The sequence below is a fragment of the Ananas comosus genome, linkage group 9, assembly GCF_001540865.1.
Source record: "Ananas comosus cultivar F153 linkage group 9, ASM154086v1, whole genome shotgun sequence".
Classification (NCBI taxonomy): Eukaryota; Viridiplantae; Streptophyta; class Magnoliopsida; order Poales; family Bromeliaceae; genus Ananas; species Ananas comosus.
The window spans coordinates 10,837,470-10,854,648 of record NC_033629.1 but is presented as its reverse complement, the minus strand read 5'-3'; the positions used below and the strand labels follow the sequence as shown (position 1 = coordinate 10,854,648).

At 37.3% G+C, this 17,179-nt stretch overlaps 3 protein-coding genes across 18 annotated transcripts; 1 reads left to right on the top strand and 2 right to left on the bottom strand.

Annotated features, from left to right (window-relative positions):
• LOC109715507 (sphingoid long-chain bases kinase 2, mitochondrial) lies at window positions 74-6,874 on the bottom strand. Of its 3 annotated transcripts, XM_020240546.1 has the most exons (13): window positions 6,680-6,874; window positions 6,479-6,564; window positions 5,627-5,680; window positions 5,440-5,499; window positions 4,248-4,325; window positions 3,837-3,883; window positions 3,692-3,732; window positions 3,324-3,408; window positions 2,827-2,941; window positions 2,382-2,504; window positions 2,185-2,285; window positions 761-922; window positions 74-407 (listed from the first exon to the last, which is right to left on the bottom strand). In XM_020240546.1, exons 1-12 carry the CDS (start codon window positions 6,843-6,845, stop codon window positions 793-795), a joined length of 1,086 nt encoding a protein of 361 aa, XP_020096135.1. In that variant the 5' UTR covers window positions 6,846-6,874; the 3' UTR covers window positions 74-407; window positions 761-792. The 3 variants fall into 3 exon arrangements, with proteins under 3 accessions (XP_020096135.1, XP_020096134.1, XP_020096136.1); XM_020240545.1 differs by lacking the exon at window positions 74-407 and having other exon boundaries at window positions 427-922; XM_020240547.1 differs by lacking the exon at window positions 74-407 and having other exon boundaries at window positions 427-922; window positions 6,479-6,555.
• Window positions 9,418-16,386, top strand: LOC109715159 (pentatricopeptide repeat-containing protein At5g52850, chloroplastic). Of its 14 annotated transcripts, XM_020240028.1 has the most exons (5): window positions 9,418-12,392; window positions 12,698-14,110; window positions 14,866-15,001; window positions 15,496-15,552; window positions 15,641-16,386. In XM_020240028.1, exon 1 carries the CDS (start codon window positions 9,446-9,448, stop codon window positions 11,924-11,926), a length of 2,481 nt encoding a protein of 826 aa, XP_020095617.1. In that variant the 5' UTR covers window positions 9,418-9,445; the 3' UTR covers window positions 11,927-12,392; window positions 12,698-14,110; window positions 14,866-15,001; window positions 15,496-15,552; window positions 15,641-16,386. The 14 variants fall into 14 exon arrangements, with proteins under 14 accessions (XP_020095617.1, XP_020095620.1, XP_020095619.1 ...); XM_020240031.1 differs by having other exon boundaries at window positions 12,698-12,869; window positions 13,869-13,962; window positions 14,866-16,386; XM_020240030.1 differs by having other exon boundaries at window positions 12,698-12,869; window positions 13,869-14,110; window positions 14,866-16,386.
• Window positions 12,553-15,957, bottom strand: LOC109714783. The gene is made up of 7 exons (XM_020239492.1): window positions 15,595-15,957; window positions 15,086-15,200; window positions 14,444-14,525; window positions 14,048-14,099; window positions 13,894-13,948; window positions 13,626-13,808; window positions 12,553-12,902 (listed from the first exon to the last, which is right to left on the bottom strand). The coding sequence occupies exons 1-6, from the start codon at window positions 15,955-15,957 to the stop codon at window positions 13,633-13,635; spliced, it is 843 nt and encodes a 280-aa protein (XP_020095081.1). The 3' UTR covers window positions 12,553-12,902; window positions 13,626-13,632.

The following is a 17,179-nucleotide window of genomic DNA, read 5'->3' as shown; positions in this document are numbered from 1 at the left end:
TTAGTAACTCTACAAATAACTCACAAACAATCCTCACAATCCAACGAAACAGAAATATAGTGAATGATCACCGTTTTTAAAAGACGGAGAATGGTTTATTGTGTTTGGTTGATTTTTTATCATAAAATGGCAAAACTATCTTATGTCTCAACGCAGCGACCATAGGATTATTTGTCCAAACACAAATTTTGAAAATTTTTAAAGATTACTTATATAAAAAAGGTCTCATATGGGAGCTTTTGAGTAAGCAAGTGAAAAAGAGCTCAAAGAAAGCAAATCAGCTCCTTGGTTACTAGCATAGTAGCATTGCACTAATGCCACAAATGGAAGTACAACCAAATACCACGTCTTGTGCTCCATCAATTTCACCAATGTATTATTGCATGACAACCAAAAGAGTGCATAGCCTACAAAAAACATAGTGGCTCATCACAACACAAATTTAGTATGATAAATATACATTATAACTAAAAATACAAAAGTCTTGCTAATGGGTTCAAAAGCCCCACTCATTTCAATACCAAGAACTCTGTTCTAGGGACAGACAATTAACCCTATCTTCGCATATATGAAAACCACAGGTATCACAAGAACCATCCCATGGCCATGGTAATTGCAACTGAATAGAAAAGGTTACATTTCCAAGTGCCTAAATGATATGAAGATTATCAAAAATCTTAGTTCGAGTAATCTCTTTCAGGCAGACAAAATCAGTACAACAGTATGAGCTATTCCACGAAAAGCCAGCGAGAAAGCCTACTTGATCCAACTGGAAGACAGAAGAGCCCAGTGTCAGCTGAAAATGTTAATTGCGGCAGGTAGAACGGAACATTCTGTTGGAAGAAACCCCAAATGCTCCCCATCAGACTGCACGTACACGCCACCTTTGGGAATTACCTCCTCAATTTCGATTGACCTGACACTGCACCAGCAATGAAATGAGCAAAATGTAAAAGTAATATGGGCTACCAAAATTTTACCTCATAGTGTACCCCAAAATGCGGTTAATGCTACATTTCAAATTTGGCTAATCAGAAGGGAGCTTTGAAAAGGAATTTGCGAAACCTTCACACGGGAGCGCTGACATCATTTGATAATTTGCCCAACAAAAATATAACAATGTTTTGTCATGCATTTGTGAGATAAAATCACATGAATAATATGGCTTCATGCCATTATGAAGAAAGGCCACAATCTTTGTAGCAAGACAGAGAGTTGCTGACATATAGTAGAAGCGGAAAAGCCACAACTGACAAGGGTACATGAATTTGCTAAGGATTTTAATCACATTTCACAAAGCAATGAGGTTATAGAAGTAATAATTATCATTATACGGCTTCTTTCTAACAAGCATAGAAATTTATAAACATATTGTTTGAGGAAAAAAGGCATGTTGTGGAACTCAAAGACAACTTTGATCATATTTCAATTTTTGTTCATAACATTTTGTACGAACAATGAGGCATGACTCATCAAGCATAGAATTCCTGCTAAATTCAGTCATTCTATCTATAAGATGAGTCATTTACGGAAAGAACCGAGATCAACAGTGCAATATTTCAACTCCATTTTTAAAAAGACATTGAGCAATGCTACTTGTAACATATTTAGAAGAAAAGAGGCATAATTAACTTCAAGTTGACCAGAATGTTGCTTTGCAAAAATCTCCGTGCTTTTAAATACTTGACAACCGCCACGAAAAATATTGAGAAAAAACAAGAACAAATAAAGCTATAGTTCACAGATGGCCCATCTTGTGAGATTTTTGCAAGGAATCATATCCGAGAACAATGAAATACAGGCAGTGATGAGACCCTGGAAGAGAAACTTCCAGTAAAAACTAGGACATCACCAGCTTTGCAGAACTGCTACATAAAAAATTAGAGGGCTCTTACAAATATCTCTTGCAAAATAGTCCATTATAGATAAACTCATATAATCTATACTTTCATATATGCCCCGACAAACATGCAGCTTCATGCAAGATGTTTATCTTAAGTTGGGAAGCCATCTAATGCATTAGGGGAAGTTGGTTGCGTATTAGAAAATGAAAGACATTTTTTTAAAGTAAAAATGTTTATATATCTAAGATGATAAGTTTTCAAAGAGCATATATGAAAATTTAGCTTTTAATCGTATATCTATGATTTTGGGGAATGTAGAAACATGTCAAAAAGAAATTACCTTCTTGAAGAAACACCTCTCAGTGATAGATGTGTTCCTGTGTAAAGTTTATGCAGCTTAAAAACAAAGTCATACCACTTGAAGTCTTGAAGAATCACCACCTGATCCACCCAAATACAAAATCGATTGATTTCTCATGTGCTGTCCTCAAAAACAAATTAGAAGATAGACAGGGAAGAAGGGTGAAATTAGGGCACCTCCAAATTTCCACTAAGAGGGTTGGCTGTCGGAGTTATCTTCATACCACCACCAAAGAATTTGGCATTTCCTATACAGAGAGCAGTGACCTTATCAACTACTTCCCATTCTCCCCCGTCAACCTGCAGAAATGATGCACTAGACAGGTCTGTAAAGATGCCGTTCCAATACATCAAATTCCATATGTAACACTCAAAAGCGCAGTTTCCTACAAAAATGGCCTTCTACTAGGTTAAGGAGATCCAATCCATGACGGGGAATATGTGAAGTTTTTGACGGACATATATGAAATTTAGAATTGCAGGGGTATATCAGTAAATATATCTATAAGTAGGCTTTTTTTACAAGCTTTATCAGTGAATATATCTATAGCTAAAGATAACAAGTCAAGATGCAAGAGAATCGTCTAATGGATTCTCAAAATGAGTTTGCATATGATATTACCTTGATTTTGAGGTCCCTATTACTGTGCCCCATAAAGGCTCTCAAAGCACCAAAAACATAACATAAATTTCCAAATCGCTTATACTTGGAAGCAAAATAGCCTGCTTTCGCACTCCTGCAGGATGATCGTTGTTAAATAATCTTCCCACTAGCAATCTTATCAGCTCTATTAGAGAGGAATTTTTACATATACCCCTACAAAATCATCTAATATCATGCATACTCCTGTAAAATCTGAATTTTCTTGTATACTTCTAGAAAGTTTACTTTCTTATAAACATATCCTTTTAAGTTGGAAGTCATTCAATTCATGCGAGATCTTGTCTTTTTATTAGAGCAAATATTTTGAGAGCCATTTTTGTAAATGCAAGCGCGCATATCAAGGAAATTAAGTTTTCGAAAGGGTATATATGAAAATTCACCAACAGTCGTTTTGCAGGGGTATGTATTATGTAAATATTTCATTAAAAAAAAATCCAATAGCTCAATGTTCTTACAGATGTACATCAGCAACATTAATAAAAAAATGGGGGTCTCTATTGGAGCCATTAATAACGCCAACATCTACTTTCGATTTATGACCTGCATGAAATATACTCCAGCTGTAAGTTCAACCTGAGATGAAAGAGTCAGCTTGCAACAGTCTTGTATTATTTTGAAGGGCAAGGACTCATCAGTAATGAATATGTAATTATGTTGTCAGAGAGGATGTGAAGCAGCAATTTTGCCCTGGTATAATTCTTAGAAAGAACTAAAGTCTGCAGTTTTCTGGTCTTTCTCTAGGCATCTCTATGTAGATGTCCTGTACGTTGTTGGATATTGTATTATCATATCAAACAAAGTGGAGTAGTGAAAATGATGAAACCTCGCACAATCCGTTCAATCGCCTCATATGGATCGTTCTTCCTGATCAGACAAAGCATAAAATGTTTTAATCATTCATTTGCAAAAGAAAAACCCAAAAACAAAAGATTACCATCACGGATAATACTGTGGAAGAATAAACTAACCAGCCAAAAGTTCTAGCAAAATCTGAACCAGTACCAAGCGGAATTAGCTGCGAAAGCAGAACTTAATTTCAGAAAAAGAACTAAACATAATAAAAAAAAGCAACAGAATAAACTGATAACCATTACGAAATTATCTATTTATACATATGGCTCTGCAAATATGTCTCCTACATATATACCCTCATACTTGGACAAGTGTCCCTCTAATGCTTTTCTAAAACCATCTTCCCACATGGATTGATTAAATCACCAATTTAAGATAAGGGCTTTTTTTTTTTTTGNGGGTGTGGGGAAGCTGCGTTTCCAAGAGTTCTAGAAAATAAAATCAGATTTTACAAGGTTACATCTAGAACAGCAAATTAAGTCCCTTAGAATTAAGTGGAACTGGAAAAAGAAGCATTTATTACTCACACCAAGTGCAGTTGAATGCGCAGGTCCTTTGTCTAGAGCAAGAATAGGACTTCCTTCCCAGAAGAAGCCATTCACCACCTGTTAATCGAAAAGATGGCTAGAAAAAGTGAGCGATGTTTCGAAAAAGTGAGTAATGTCTCGAAAAAGCGAGCAACATCTATGTTTTTCTTGACTATTTTTCTCAGAATACATGTAAAGAGTAAGACAACGGAGAATTCCAATGCAGGATGAATATAAATTTACATTAGATTGGAATTTTTACAGTAAATAAAAGCAATGTATCAAGTGGTGTAGCACAAATCATAAAGCAGCATTGAACCAAGGGAATGAAGAAAGAGAGGGGGCGAAAAACACGACATTCTCACAGCAAGAAATGAACAGTCTGCTAAGTCCATGTGCTACTTCGACAAATTGTCTAACTTTCAAATGTTTCAAGAGCTTGGATACGCTGTTGTTTTGATGTCCCAATTCACAGTCTTAGTCCGTAGAGATTATAACGTTAGGCAAGCCTTCTTCCAAAAAGTCAATTGAAGACTCCCTCTCGATGACTTGTTGATAGATTTTATCCTGTAAAGCCTTCCCACAAGAATAACTGTTTACGATTAAACTCAAGTACCGCAAACATCTGATGTAGCTTTATGATTACTCAGCTCATGAGGAAAAGTAGCATCTGATAAAATCAAATAAATAATAATGTATTTATTATATATCTACACATGTATATAATAAATACATTAGTAAATAGAGAATAACTAAAGATCGTGATTACTTTAAAGTACTTTCAAGATTTTATCATTATCTATCTAATCTCTTTAGAAATTATTTAACTAGGAATCATTTATATATAAGAATTACAGCCCACAACTATCAAAGAAAAGAACCTCTCTCCTCTACTCCTCTACTTGGTCATTCCATTTTATTTCTTTAGGTTTCTATACACGCTAGGTTATTCTAAGCTAAAATTAGTATATAGAAAACTAAGATGATAAAGAAATGGGTAAGAGAAAGAAGTGAATTAAGCAAAATATAATCGAGGGACTACTAAAGCAACACCATCCCACAAAATAGTAACAAAAAAGTCCCATTTGATATATCATAGCATATATAACACACTGAAACTCAGAAGTATTATTTACGGAGATATAAGAGCCAAATCAAAGCGATATGGGGTGCCTATATGGTCTATTTGAACCTCATGAAGAGTCCCATCACCTCCAACAGCTATCACTGCATCAGCCCCTTCCCTTATTGCCTACAGCACCAACGATGGGAATTACGTTAAGTGTTAACAACTTATCCGCAGCAAAGCTATGTGGAAAACTCTAAAAAAAATTTGCATTATATTATATATAATTTTTTTGTGAAGATGGATCTTCTACCTCCCTGGTAATGTCTATAGCATGAGAAGGACCTGACGTGATAGACTCGCAAACCTGGTCATTTAACAAAGAGAAACAATTAGAAAGAATTGTGATAAAAAACAATGTTGATGCAATCCAAGAAAAGAATACTTGTTTACTGAAAGTTAGTCAATTAGAATACATCATTAGTCTATCTAAAGACCATCAAAGATATCATTATCCTTATAAATGAACCAAACAACCGATGATACTTTAAACTAATTATTTTCCACCGGCGTATTATAAGATAGTTGACAAAACAATGCAACCACATTGTCGCAACTATTTGGAATTGCAAAAGGTTCGTATGATCTAAAAAACAGCAAACACCAAAGCTGGAATTATTGCAATTTAAAAGGTTATAAGGCCGATTTGGCTCTGCTTCTACTTTTGCTTCCAGCTCTAGTTATCAATAACAAAACATTCGACGGGAAGCACAAATGTTAGATCGAGGCCCAAAAGCAGAAGCTCTAATTTGGAGCTTCTGATTCTGCTGCCAAGAGAAGCTAGCGGGAAAAATTTAAAATAGTGTCTCTCATAATAACACTTCTCGTGACAGCACTTCATCAAACATCACTACACCTTTATTGCATTTTGAGGCCCAACGCGACCTGCCCGCCAATATGTCAATCTTATACCCCACTCGTTCAGAGGCCACCATTCTTTCACTAGTCTTATAGACCCAACTTAATAGAGCTTACAGTTAGCACTTCTTCTTCTTTTTTTTTTGTGTTTTGGGACGAACAGACTTTACTTCTTTTTCAAAGAAGCAGTACTTTATCAAACAGCACTACACCCTGCAGCAAATCAAAAGAAAGAAGAGATTATTACATTGCAGCTGCCGGCAAGGCGCGTTCGGAGATAAGGCAGCAGCCTCTTCCACTCCTTCCCTGTCCGCCCATTCGCGCCTGATCGATCTCACTCCCCCCCAACAACATCACCATAGCACTTTTAGAGAGAGATACTAGAGAGAGAGAGAGAGAGAGAGAGAGAGAGAATCTAGAGATATATGATAATATGAGATGGAGAAACCTTTGGGGTTGACGACGAAGACGAAGTCTCGGCGAGGGCGAGAGGCGGAGGCGGCGCCGTTGCCGCCGACGCCGCGGTCGGGGAAGGGATCGAGGGCGCTCGGCTGCTCCGCCCGCGTCAAGAACGAGGGCTTCGCCGCCGCCGCAGCCTGCATCCCGCACGCCATTTTCTCCCTCTTTCCTGTTTTCTGTTTTCTTTTTTTTTTTAGAAAAAAAATCTTGTTTTTTTCGGGCAATTTTTTTTTTTTTTTTTTTTTTGNTTTTTTTTTTTTTTTTAACCGAGGAGGAAAAAAAGGGCTTTTTTTTGCAAATAGCCCCCTTATAAATTTTTTTTTTAAATTTGGCCCTGTCAAAAATTTATTTGCAAAAATGGTCCTGGCCCCGCCACGCAAGCGCCACGTCAGCGCCACGCGGGCGGGGCTAGGCCAGATGGTTAAGTTGAACACGGTGAATCATTCACCGTGTTCAATACAAAATTTTTGGACACGGTGAATGATTCACCGTGTTCAATACAAAATAGCTAAGAGTGAAATATTTGTATTGGACACGGTGAATCATTCACCGTGTCCAATACAAATAATTGGACACAGTGAATGGTTCACCGTGTCTAATACAAATACCTCCAACTTAGCCATTGGTGGGGTATTTGTATTAGACACGGTGAATGATTCACCGTGTCCAATACAAAAAATCTTGTATTGAACACGGTGAATGGTTCACCGTGTTCAACTTAAACATCTGGGCCCGCCCTGATCGCGTGGCGCTGACGTGGCGCTGGCGTGGCAGGGGCAGGGTCATTTTTGCAAATAATTTTTGGACGGGGCTAGTTTTGTAAATAAAATTTGTTAGGGGGCTATTTGCAAAAAAAACCCAGAAAAAAAAGGAGAGGGAGAAGTGATTAATTATCGAAAGAGACGAATCCCGAATGAATCATAGGGCTGTGTGGTTGGATGTAATTATAAAAATAGTGTAATTAGAAGTTTATACAAGCGGTTATATTTTTTTTATTTGGTAGTTTGCAGTTAAGATTTGTATTTATAAATTCTATCAACTTTTAGATAGAAATATGATATTACTTCTTCTGAATATAACATAATTATGAGATCTTTTAATTATTGATTATGATTTTTATGTTCATATATAATTTATATATTATAAAATTATGTATGAATTTAATGAATTTTAAATGCAAATATATTATATATTTGGTTAAAACAAAAATTAAGGTATTATTGAACTAGCAGACCGGAAAGAAATGAAACGTATGAAAAAAGAATTATTGAACCCTAACATGTATTATTAAACTTTAGTAGATTTCATGAATAGGTATTCTTGGAAAAAAAAAAGTTAAAAAAAGAAGCATATAAAAAGATTTATTGAACTGTAACAGATATTATTAAAATCCTAGCATATTTCATGAATAGGTATTATTGAAAAAAAAAGTTTTTAAAAAAAACGTATGAAAAAAAAAATCACGCTTTATTTATTTTTTTTAATGGATGAGCCGTCTTCGGCTCAATTGCAGCAGTTGGTACTACAACCAAATTGATTGCAGTACCAACTACTGCAGTTGGGCTTCTCGTGCAGATGCAATTATTGCAATTGGGCCTAACTACACCAAATCAAACAAAAATTTAATAGATGCATGGGATGCAATTCGGGCATTTTATCCGGAGCCCGAGTAGGGATGTTAATGGTAATGGATATCCGAAATAATCTGAATTCGAATTCAAACGTTGCGAGTTTAACTGAGTTAAACGGATATGAATTCGGTTATGTGTATAGACAATAAAAATTCGACGGATATGAATATGGATATAGATTTTATATTTATCCGACCCGAACTCGGACTAGAACTAGATTCGGCGTATAATTTTATCATTTTAATATACTCAGTTTATATATAATTTAGTTTATGAATGTTTCTTTCATAAATGATTAATTAAAAGTAAAAAATAAAATATATTTTTTATAAAATATTTTTTAATTTATTTTATTTAAATTAGTATGAAAAAATAACTTTATTAGTCCTAATATAATAACACACTATTACTGGACTACACTTGTATGCTTTTCGGTAGCTTACGTGTTATCAAGTCGATTTCAATACATATGCTTTCAAATCGATAATCGGCTTTATCATATTTAATTTAAAATATTTAAAATACATAAAAAATAATTTTTATAATTTTTAATATTATTTATTTAGTGATCGGAGTCTAAAATTTGACACAGCGCTTAGTTGGCGAGAAGATTGAGATTTGGTCTAATAATTTTTTTATTAAAATTATTATAAAGTTGTAAAAAAAAAAGGCAAACTTCAAATACTATTAATATGGTTTCGCATTTTTTTACTTTAGTACCCTGTGACTTAAAGTGTATCAATTCAATACCCCATGGTTTTATTTTTCTTCTTTCGTCAGTTTTTTCGTTAATATTTCGTTAAATTATGTACAAAAAAAAACTTCAGATATCCTACCTAGGTTTATCAAATATTCACTTTAGTATCTTTTAGTTTTAACTTTATCACCGATTTAACGAAAAAAATAGTAAAAAAAATAATAAAAAGAGAAAAATAAAATTATAGGATTCTAAATTAATACACTTTAAATCATAGAGTACTAAAAATGAGAAAGCGCAAAACCATACAGATAGTATTTGAAGTTTTTACTTTAAAAAAAAAAAATCTAAAAAACAAGGATTACATGCTTTTTCTTTTTCATCCATAAATCTGTTGCCATGCACAGTCCATGATGAATAAAGTAGCATGAGCTGCTCTCGTTGGAGTAAGTCCTTCGTTCCCAACTCCTCCTTTTCTCCGACTCCTTCTCCACTCATCCCCATCTCCTTCCTCTCCTCTCTCCTCGAGCTACCCCACCCTCCAAACCCTAGAAACCTTCGAAACCTCCACCACTCGCCCCCACGCCATGATTCCGAGCTCGTCTCCTACGACTCGTGCCTCCGCCTCCTCTCCTCCTCCCCCTCCTCTTCCTCCCTCCGCCGCGCTTCCTCCGCCCACGGCGCCGTCATCAAGCTCGGCCTCTCCGGCGACCTCCTCCTCTGCAACCGCCTCCTCGCCCTCTACGCCGAGCTCCGCCGCGGCGGCGTCAGCGGCCCCGCCCACGCCCGCATGCTGTTCGACGAAATGCCTCGCCGGGACGTCGCGTCCTGGACCGCCGCCATCTCTGCCCACGCCCGCGCCGGCCTCGCCGACGCCGCGCTCGGCCTCTTCCGACGCATGCTGGCGCTGCCCGATCCCTCGGCGCCCGTCGCCGCCCCCAACGAGTTCACGTACTCCGCCATCCTTCGCTGCTGCGCTGATCGGTTCTCGCTGGGCTCCCAAATCCACGCCCAGATTTGGCGGCGCGGCTTCGGAGCGAACACTGTTGTCGGCGGCGCTCTCCTGGATTTCTACTCCAAGTTTGGCGAATTCCGCTTAGCTGATCAGGTTTTTGCTACCATGGATTATAAAGATGTGATCTCGTGGACTATCATCATAACTGCTTATGTAGAAGCAGGCGACTTGACCGGGGCCGTGAACCTATACACCACCATGGTCGGAGGCGGGACCGCTCCCACTGAGTTCACCTTTGCCAAGCTTCTAACCGGATGCGGACTCTTCGGGTGCTGTCGAATTGGTGAGCTGCTCCATGCCCATTTAATCATTTATGGAATGCACCTCAATTTAGTGTTGAAAACCGCACTTGTGAATATGTACTCAAAATGCCGTGATATGGGCCGTACTTTAACGGTCTTTCGCCAAACACCTGATATGGATGTGATGCTGTGGACGGCGATGATTGCTGGATACTCCCAGAGAGGGGAGTTCAAAGAAGCCATCGCTTTGTTGAAAGAGATGGAGATTGCGGGGGTTACAGCGAATGCCTTCACGTATGCAGGAGTTGTGAGTGCGTGTTCGTCTGTATTGGCGCTACAACATGGAGCGCAGATTCATTGCCGGACGGTCAAGATTGGGTTGGAGCAGGATTCTTCAGTTGGTAATGCGATTGTTGACTTGTATGCCAAGTGCTCGACGAATGTGTGGGACTCTATCAGTGCTTTTAGAGCAATTAATTACCCAAATGTTATCTCTTGGACTGTTCTGATTGCTGGGCTGGCCCGTCACGGCCAAGGCCAGGAAGCATTTGTTGCATTAGCTGAGATGCGGGCGAGTGGAGTTCAGCCCAATTCCTTCACTTTGTCCGCTATTCTTTCAGGCTGTGGCTTCTCCTTGGAAGCTCTTGCTCACGCGAAGAAGCTCCATGGCTATGTGCTTAAGACAACGTTGGATTCTTTAGATGTGGCTGTTGGGAATTCATTGGTTGATCTCTATGCTAGGTACTCTATGATGCAAGATGCGTGGATGGTCGCAAAAACGATGATGAATTTTAGGGATGTGTTCACGTATACAAGCATAGCCAAAGGGCTTAATCAGATGGGCCTTCATATGAGGGCTTTGGAAATGATGACCCAAATGCACAACGAAGGAATAGAGATGGATGGGTTTAGTCTTGCTTGCTTCCTCTCTTCTACTGCGGGCTTAACGGCGATAGAGTGTGGGAAGCAGCTCCACTGCTCTTCAATGAAGTTGGGATTGAACAATAAAGTTTCAGTTTCTAATAGCCTTCTTGATATGTACGGCAAATGTGGGTGTATAAAAGAAGCTCGAAGCATCTTCATGGAGATCGAGGAGCCTAATGTGGTATCGTGGAATAGTTTGATATCTGGGTTGGCTTCCAATGGGCTTATTTCACAAGCCCTGTCTGCTTTTGAGGACATGCGGTTGGCAAAAATCAAACCGGACAGCATAACCATCTTAGTGGTGATGTATGCATGTAGTCATGGTGGATTGGTCGATGTGGGCATCGAGCATTTCAATTTGATGAGGGAAATTTATGGCCTCTCCCCACAGCGGGATCACTATGCGTGCTTGTTAGATTTGTTGGGACGAGCAGGCCGGCTTGAAGAAGCAGCTTTTGCAATGGAGAGCATGCCTTTTGAGCCTGATGTGGGAATGTATAAGACAATTTTGGCTTCTTGCAAGCTTTATGGGAACTTGGTTCTTGGAGAGTGCATGGCGAAGAAGGCATTAGAGACGAACCCAACAGATCCGTCTATTTATGTATTGCTTGCAAGCATGTATGATGATGTGGGTAAGTTGGAGTGGGGTGATCAGATAAGGAAAATGATGAGGGAGAGAATGGCGAGGAAGTGTGCAGGCCAAAGTTGGATGCAGATAAGCAATTAAACCTGAGTAAATCCAGGGTCTGGTGGAGTCAAAAGAGAATTGTCCTGCCAAAACCCAAACTAGACTGGGATTTATCTAGATGTCTCAAGCCTGAAAATGTCCCAGTGAACTAAAAATATGGCCGGGTCCAACCAGGTCAACTAAAGAAATTGAGGACCTGAGCTCGACCTGAATTTGCTTGCTCAAGTTTTGAGAGCCGGACAAGCCCAGTGATCGCACTCAGGCCTGACCTGACTTGACCGGTCAGGCTGGTGGAGTATTTTCTTTTTGCTCGGGGTCTATAAGCAACTAAGCTGCCACTCTGAAATATCTTAATAAAAAACTGGGTGTAATATTTAGCCCTCCCAGCCATTAGAAGACCAAATGTAATAAGGAAAAAAGAAAGGCATACATATGGAGTGCCGATGAAAGCCGCCGTTCTTTCGACTTGCAATTAGAATATTATCTTTCCGGTTGCCGCAAGAAGGTATGGCAATGTTTTTTATATGAATCACATAATCTAATTCTCTTTGGTCCTGTATATGCTTCGCTGTGCTGTGTGTCCTGCGCGTGGATGGGGGGCTGCAAACTAATATTTTCATGCATATCTTTTATGAAAGGATTTTACAAAAAATTAATGTCTTAAATAAGAATGCCAAGATAACTGATAATCAACCTCTAGAACTATCATCTTTGTTCTACTTTACAACCCTTTTACACAAAATGTTGTTTCTCACCATTCTTTGACTAAAGCTACTGTGAGACGAGAAGTGACTTGTTTTAATGCTGCAGAAGCGTAGAAGGATGATATTTAGGAAGCAGCTCAAGTGATGAACGAGAATGTTGAATGGCTATTGTTCCAGGAACCCTCCATTATCACCTGTTCTTTGCTTCTTGATTATTCTCTTGTAACTGGAGATTTCAAGCAGTGAGATGACAATTGACAGTATGTATGGGTATTCTGGTAAATTTCTATCGAGATATTTACAAAACATCCCTGCAAAATTAATTATTTTCATAAACAGTCACAACACAAGAACATGCTTGCAAAATCTGAATTTTCATGTATACTGTACAAGAAAAATATATTTTCTCACATGCACAATTATATGAAAACCGTCTCAGGAAAAAAGCTTTTGGTTACTTCTACATTCAGTCGCAAATGGTAGACCTGTGTTTTGATCTCGTCTTCAGAGTTCTGATTTTAAGAACTATACAGTTGACCTCAGTTTCAGTTAATCCTCAGTTTTAATTTTGGTCCTGACGTTTGATCTCTATTCTGATTTCATTCCCAAAGTTTGACCTTCTTTTCAATTTTATCCTCAGGAGTTTCAAGTTTAACAAAGGAAGGCCTAGTGCTGTTGCTAAAAAGGCCCTTTTTTGGTCAGCTAACTAAAGGAAGGACTTGATTATTTGTTGATTTGAACACACTTTATTTGTTATAGTTCAAACTTGATACTAGGAGGATGAAATTGAAATCTTGCTCAGTTTCAACTGTTAGCTTTACAAATTAAGCTAAGAGCTTTTTTTTTTAAATACTAAACCAATCTCCCCTTGGATAACATACCTCCCCAACTTAAGAAAAGAGTATTTTTGTACGAAGGATATATGTGAAAAGTTCAGATTTTACAAGGGTATATTTTAAAAGATGATATTGCAGGGAGGTGCATATGAAATTCTCAACTTTAGCAAAATTTGGCTTCAAATATGAAAAACTTACATGGCTTTCAGCCAAAGATCTTTGAAATTTTTCGCAAGATGCTTAAAGCAATAGCTAAAATTTTAGCTACAAATGCCCAAATGAAGCTATAGTATGCCACAAGTGGAAGGATCAAAGGCTTCACGAAGATCTGACAAAACTTGATCACATAGTAAACAACTGCATCAGGCTTATTTAGGAAACCTGCAGAATGAATCATCATGAGCTTTGTTCATCGAGTTTATTGTTTAAAAATATCAATAGGTTGATAATGTTAGGCAATGCATACTCTCCGCGAGATTTGGCAACCTATCAAATAGGAAGGTGATCAACTTCAGCATTTTCTGAAACCATAAAGGTAACTTCTATTAATGTTGTTTGAGATTTCTTTGGCATTCAAACATAGACAGCATGAAATTGGAAATATATTCAGAAGGAATTACCGGTGCAAGATCTCCTGGTTTGAGTGGCGACTCAACAAAGACATGAGCTTCCCTGTAAAACAGGTTGATAGATGTGTTAGTTGAAAGAGATCTTTGTAGATAGTTGCCACTAAAATTTGGCTAAATTGCAGGAACCCCTTGTATTTATCATGATTCTCACTTTGCCTGCCTGGAATATGAATATCTACATATTAGCGCCCCCCCCGGAAACAACAACATGATTCCATTACTTCTCTTTGTTCAATGTTTCCATCTGGTGGTGTGTTGCCTTCCTTAAAGGATGGGTAAAATGTCGGTTTTAAAAATTTCAATAGGGCAAATCCCAAAATCACGATGTTCATGGGGGGTTTTCATGCATAAACAAAGCAACATGATTATTGAGAGTATGATGGCTACTTAATAAGAAGTGCTTCACCATCTCTCGAACATTTGTAGAAGCTGCAGCTATTGGTGAAGGGTATTTTCTTTCCTTTCCACTCTGTAAAATGATGCTATTATTAGCAAATTCAAGCAATGCTTCTCTAAATATTGCTGTAAAAGACTTAGAGGTAAAAAGGCTAGAAGGCTGCTTGAACTACAGGCCATTTGAAAAAAGATACTTGAACTTTAATAGTTTAAATTTTGTAGTTTTGTACCTAATGTTTCTTAAATTCTGATTTCAATACATTGCTATACTCATTATTTCGAGAAATTATTCCCTGCACCCGGTGCATTCTGCATTCTTATAGCCATCTGCCACTCCGTCATTTGCTTTCCATTTCATTTCATACTTTAATCTTTTCCACCTATCTGATTAGTCTTTTCTCTATTTGTATTAGATGATTCAATTGAAAGTATGAGACAGGACGGAGGGAGATGACAGTGTGCTGCACGGATGTGCAGATGCATCTTGGGCAAGCAATTATTTCTTCGACAGCTTCCCTTATGGGGTACTAAAAATAAAACTCTTGAAAGGTTAGTTATTGAAGAAAGCAAACTTCTAGAGTTCCGGTACATGTTTGCACATGACACAAATCTGAGAAGTCTGTATCCTCTTACCAAGGTGCCATCTTATTGCAATCGTTAAGCGTCCTCCTTCGCAGATCTCATCAACGGTGAAAGTGACGTTCTTTCCCATGGCTTCTACTAGTCTTTCAAAATACTTGTGAATACTCTAAGTTCATAGAAAATATTAGTGAATTATCATCGTTAAATGGTGTACATTCCACATATAGTAGGGATGTGAAGTTAAGTGGCTGTTTAGTAGCAATAATGCAAGGAAAGCATTGAAAAACTGTTTTTTTTTTTTTTAAACTTTTGTTAGAATAGAAATGTAATGTTTCATTTGTTTGGTTCATAAGAAATGAAACTGTTTTATTTCTTTTTATTGATTTGTGGAAAAAGGAAACGGGAAGTGATGGATAAATGTAGTAAATAAGTGGGCATTTTGCTGTTTTACTTCTCCACAGAATTCATCTGGAAACAAGGTGTTAACTTTTCCTCAAATTGCGGAGAGCCTTTCTCAAGTAAACAATTGGAAATTGCTTTTTTGGGCAGAAAACTGTTACCTTTCCTTGCAGTGGCTTATAATATGCTTTATCTTCAATTTTGCAGCCAGGAGCAATCAGCTTCTCTAAACTTTTGATGTCCTGGTCATTTAGGGATGAGTAGAACTTCTGAGTCAGTTCTAGCAAAGGCGAAGGCGGCACTTTATCGGCCAGGTGATTCAGATCTTCCGGCCCGGTCGGTTGTAAAGCTCGAAGTGGCTTGCAAGGGAATCGCCGCCTTCGTAAGTGAGTGGTTGTGAGTCTCAATCTCTTTATCTTCGGAGCAACACAACAGTGACTAGAGTTTGTTGGTACAGTGAGGGAGGAATGAGACCTCCCACATGTTATTTCAGGAGCTGGTAATGAGAAGGGAATGCAAGCCATTGTAGGATTAGACCATCAATCATAATCGATGAATTTGAAAGTCTATTTACAGAGAAGAATAGATCGAAGAATCGCGATTGCCTGCAATGGAGTTTGCTTCATGGGTGGTCAAGGAATGTGATACTGCTTTTAAGACAAGTAGATTTTCAGATAAACTTTGTACATAGGGAAATGCTTTACCTACCGTTACGGGCATCTCCTAACGTGCTAGTTTGATTTGTACAAGCCGATCAGAATATAACACATCAATATGCCAACATTTCAGTAGCTTACAGGAGAAAGTAGTGATGGTGGTATCATGAGATTACGTTATACATGGGCTTTGGGTTCGTTGAAGAGAAACTTGGTGCGAGAGTGGTTTGGGGTGTGAAATTGATACTTTTTGTTGTACCTGTGTAAAGAGTAAAAAATTAAAATTTTCTTTTTTTATTTTTTGGCAAAATTACTCTCTCGGTCCTCAAATTATGAGGTGCATGATACTTTGGTCCTCAAAACTTTTATTTGTTACAATTTGTGGCTTGAATTTTGTAAATTGTTGGAATCAAGTTGCATAATCCAATTTAGGACTAGTTAGGTAATAATATAGTAGCTAAATGGACTATTTTTATATTATGCAGAACCTGAAAAATTTAAAAGCACTTGCAATTTTTCTTTCTCTAATTTTATTTGGTTCGGGTATAAGTAAGAACTATCTGTTTCAAGATAGGTATAAGTTCAGATATAAGTCTAGAATATCGATTTTTCATTTGAATGAAAATTAAGTTGTTTCTGGGGATAAGAAAAATAATGTTTGAATAAATAAGATTGAATAAGAAGAATAGTATGTAGTTACAAATAGAAAAAAAATGATACTGCCCTTTATATTATATTTGTATTTAAAATTTTAAATTTAAATATATAATTTTTAAATTTCAAAAATTCAAAATATAAATATAAATTTTAAATCTCAAATTCGAAAATAAAAATTTCTAAATTTTAAATTTAAGATTAAATCTAAATTTAGAAATCTAAACTATCAAATTCTAAATTTTATATTTAAAATATAAATTTAAAAATTTAGAATTTAAAATTATAAATTTTAATTTTAAGATTATAAATTATAAATTTTTAAAATTTAAAATTTAAATTAAAAAATTAAATAGAGGTTGGAAGCTATTCCCACCCTAATCCACAGGGGGTGGGGATTGTTAATGTTAACCCCACCCCTAGTAACCCATTAGGG

Bases quoted from the DNA above. Each gene is read 5' to 3' on its own strand.
- LOC109715507 (XM_020240546.1), bottom strand. From the start codon at position 6,845: ATGGCGTGCGGGATGCAGGCTGCGGCGGCGGCGAAGCCCTCGTTCTTG. The intron at 3,733-3,836 runs GTTAGTTTATTC...TTGTCTGATCAG, and splicing joins TTTGCTAGAACTTTTGGCTG to GAAGAACGATCCATATGAGG. The intron at 2,942-3,323 runs GTAAGAACATTG...ATCATCCTGCAG, and splicing joins AATGTTGCTGATGTACATCT to GAGTGCGAAAGCAGGCTATT.
- LOC109715159 (XM_020240035.1), top strand. From the start codon at position 9,446: ATGAGCTGCTCTCGTTGGAGTAAGTCCTTCGTTCCCAACTCCTCCTTT.
- LOC109714783 (XM_020239492.1), bottom strand. From the start codon at position 15,957: ATGGCTTGCATTCCCTTCTCATTACCAGCTCCTGAAATAACATGTGGG. The intron at 14,526-15,085 runs GTAAGAGGATAC...ATCATTTTACAG, and splicing joins TGCAATAAGATGGCACCTTG to AGTGGAAAGGAAAGAAAATA. The intron at 14,100-14,443 runs GTAGCCATCATA...CCTGTTTTACAG, and splicing joins GGTGAAGCACTTCTTATTAA to GGAAGCTCATGTCTTTGTTG.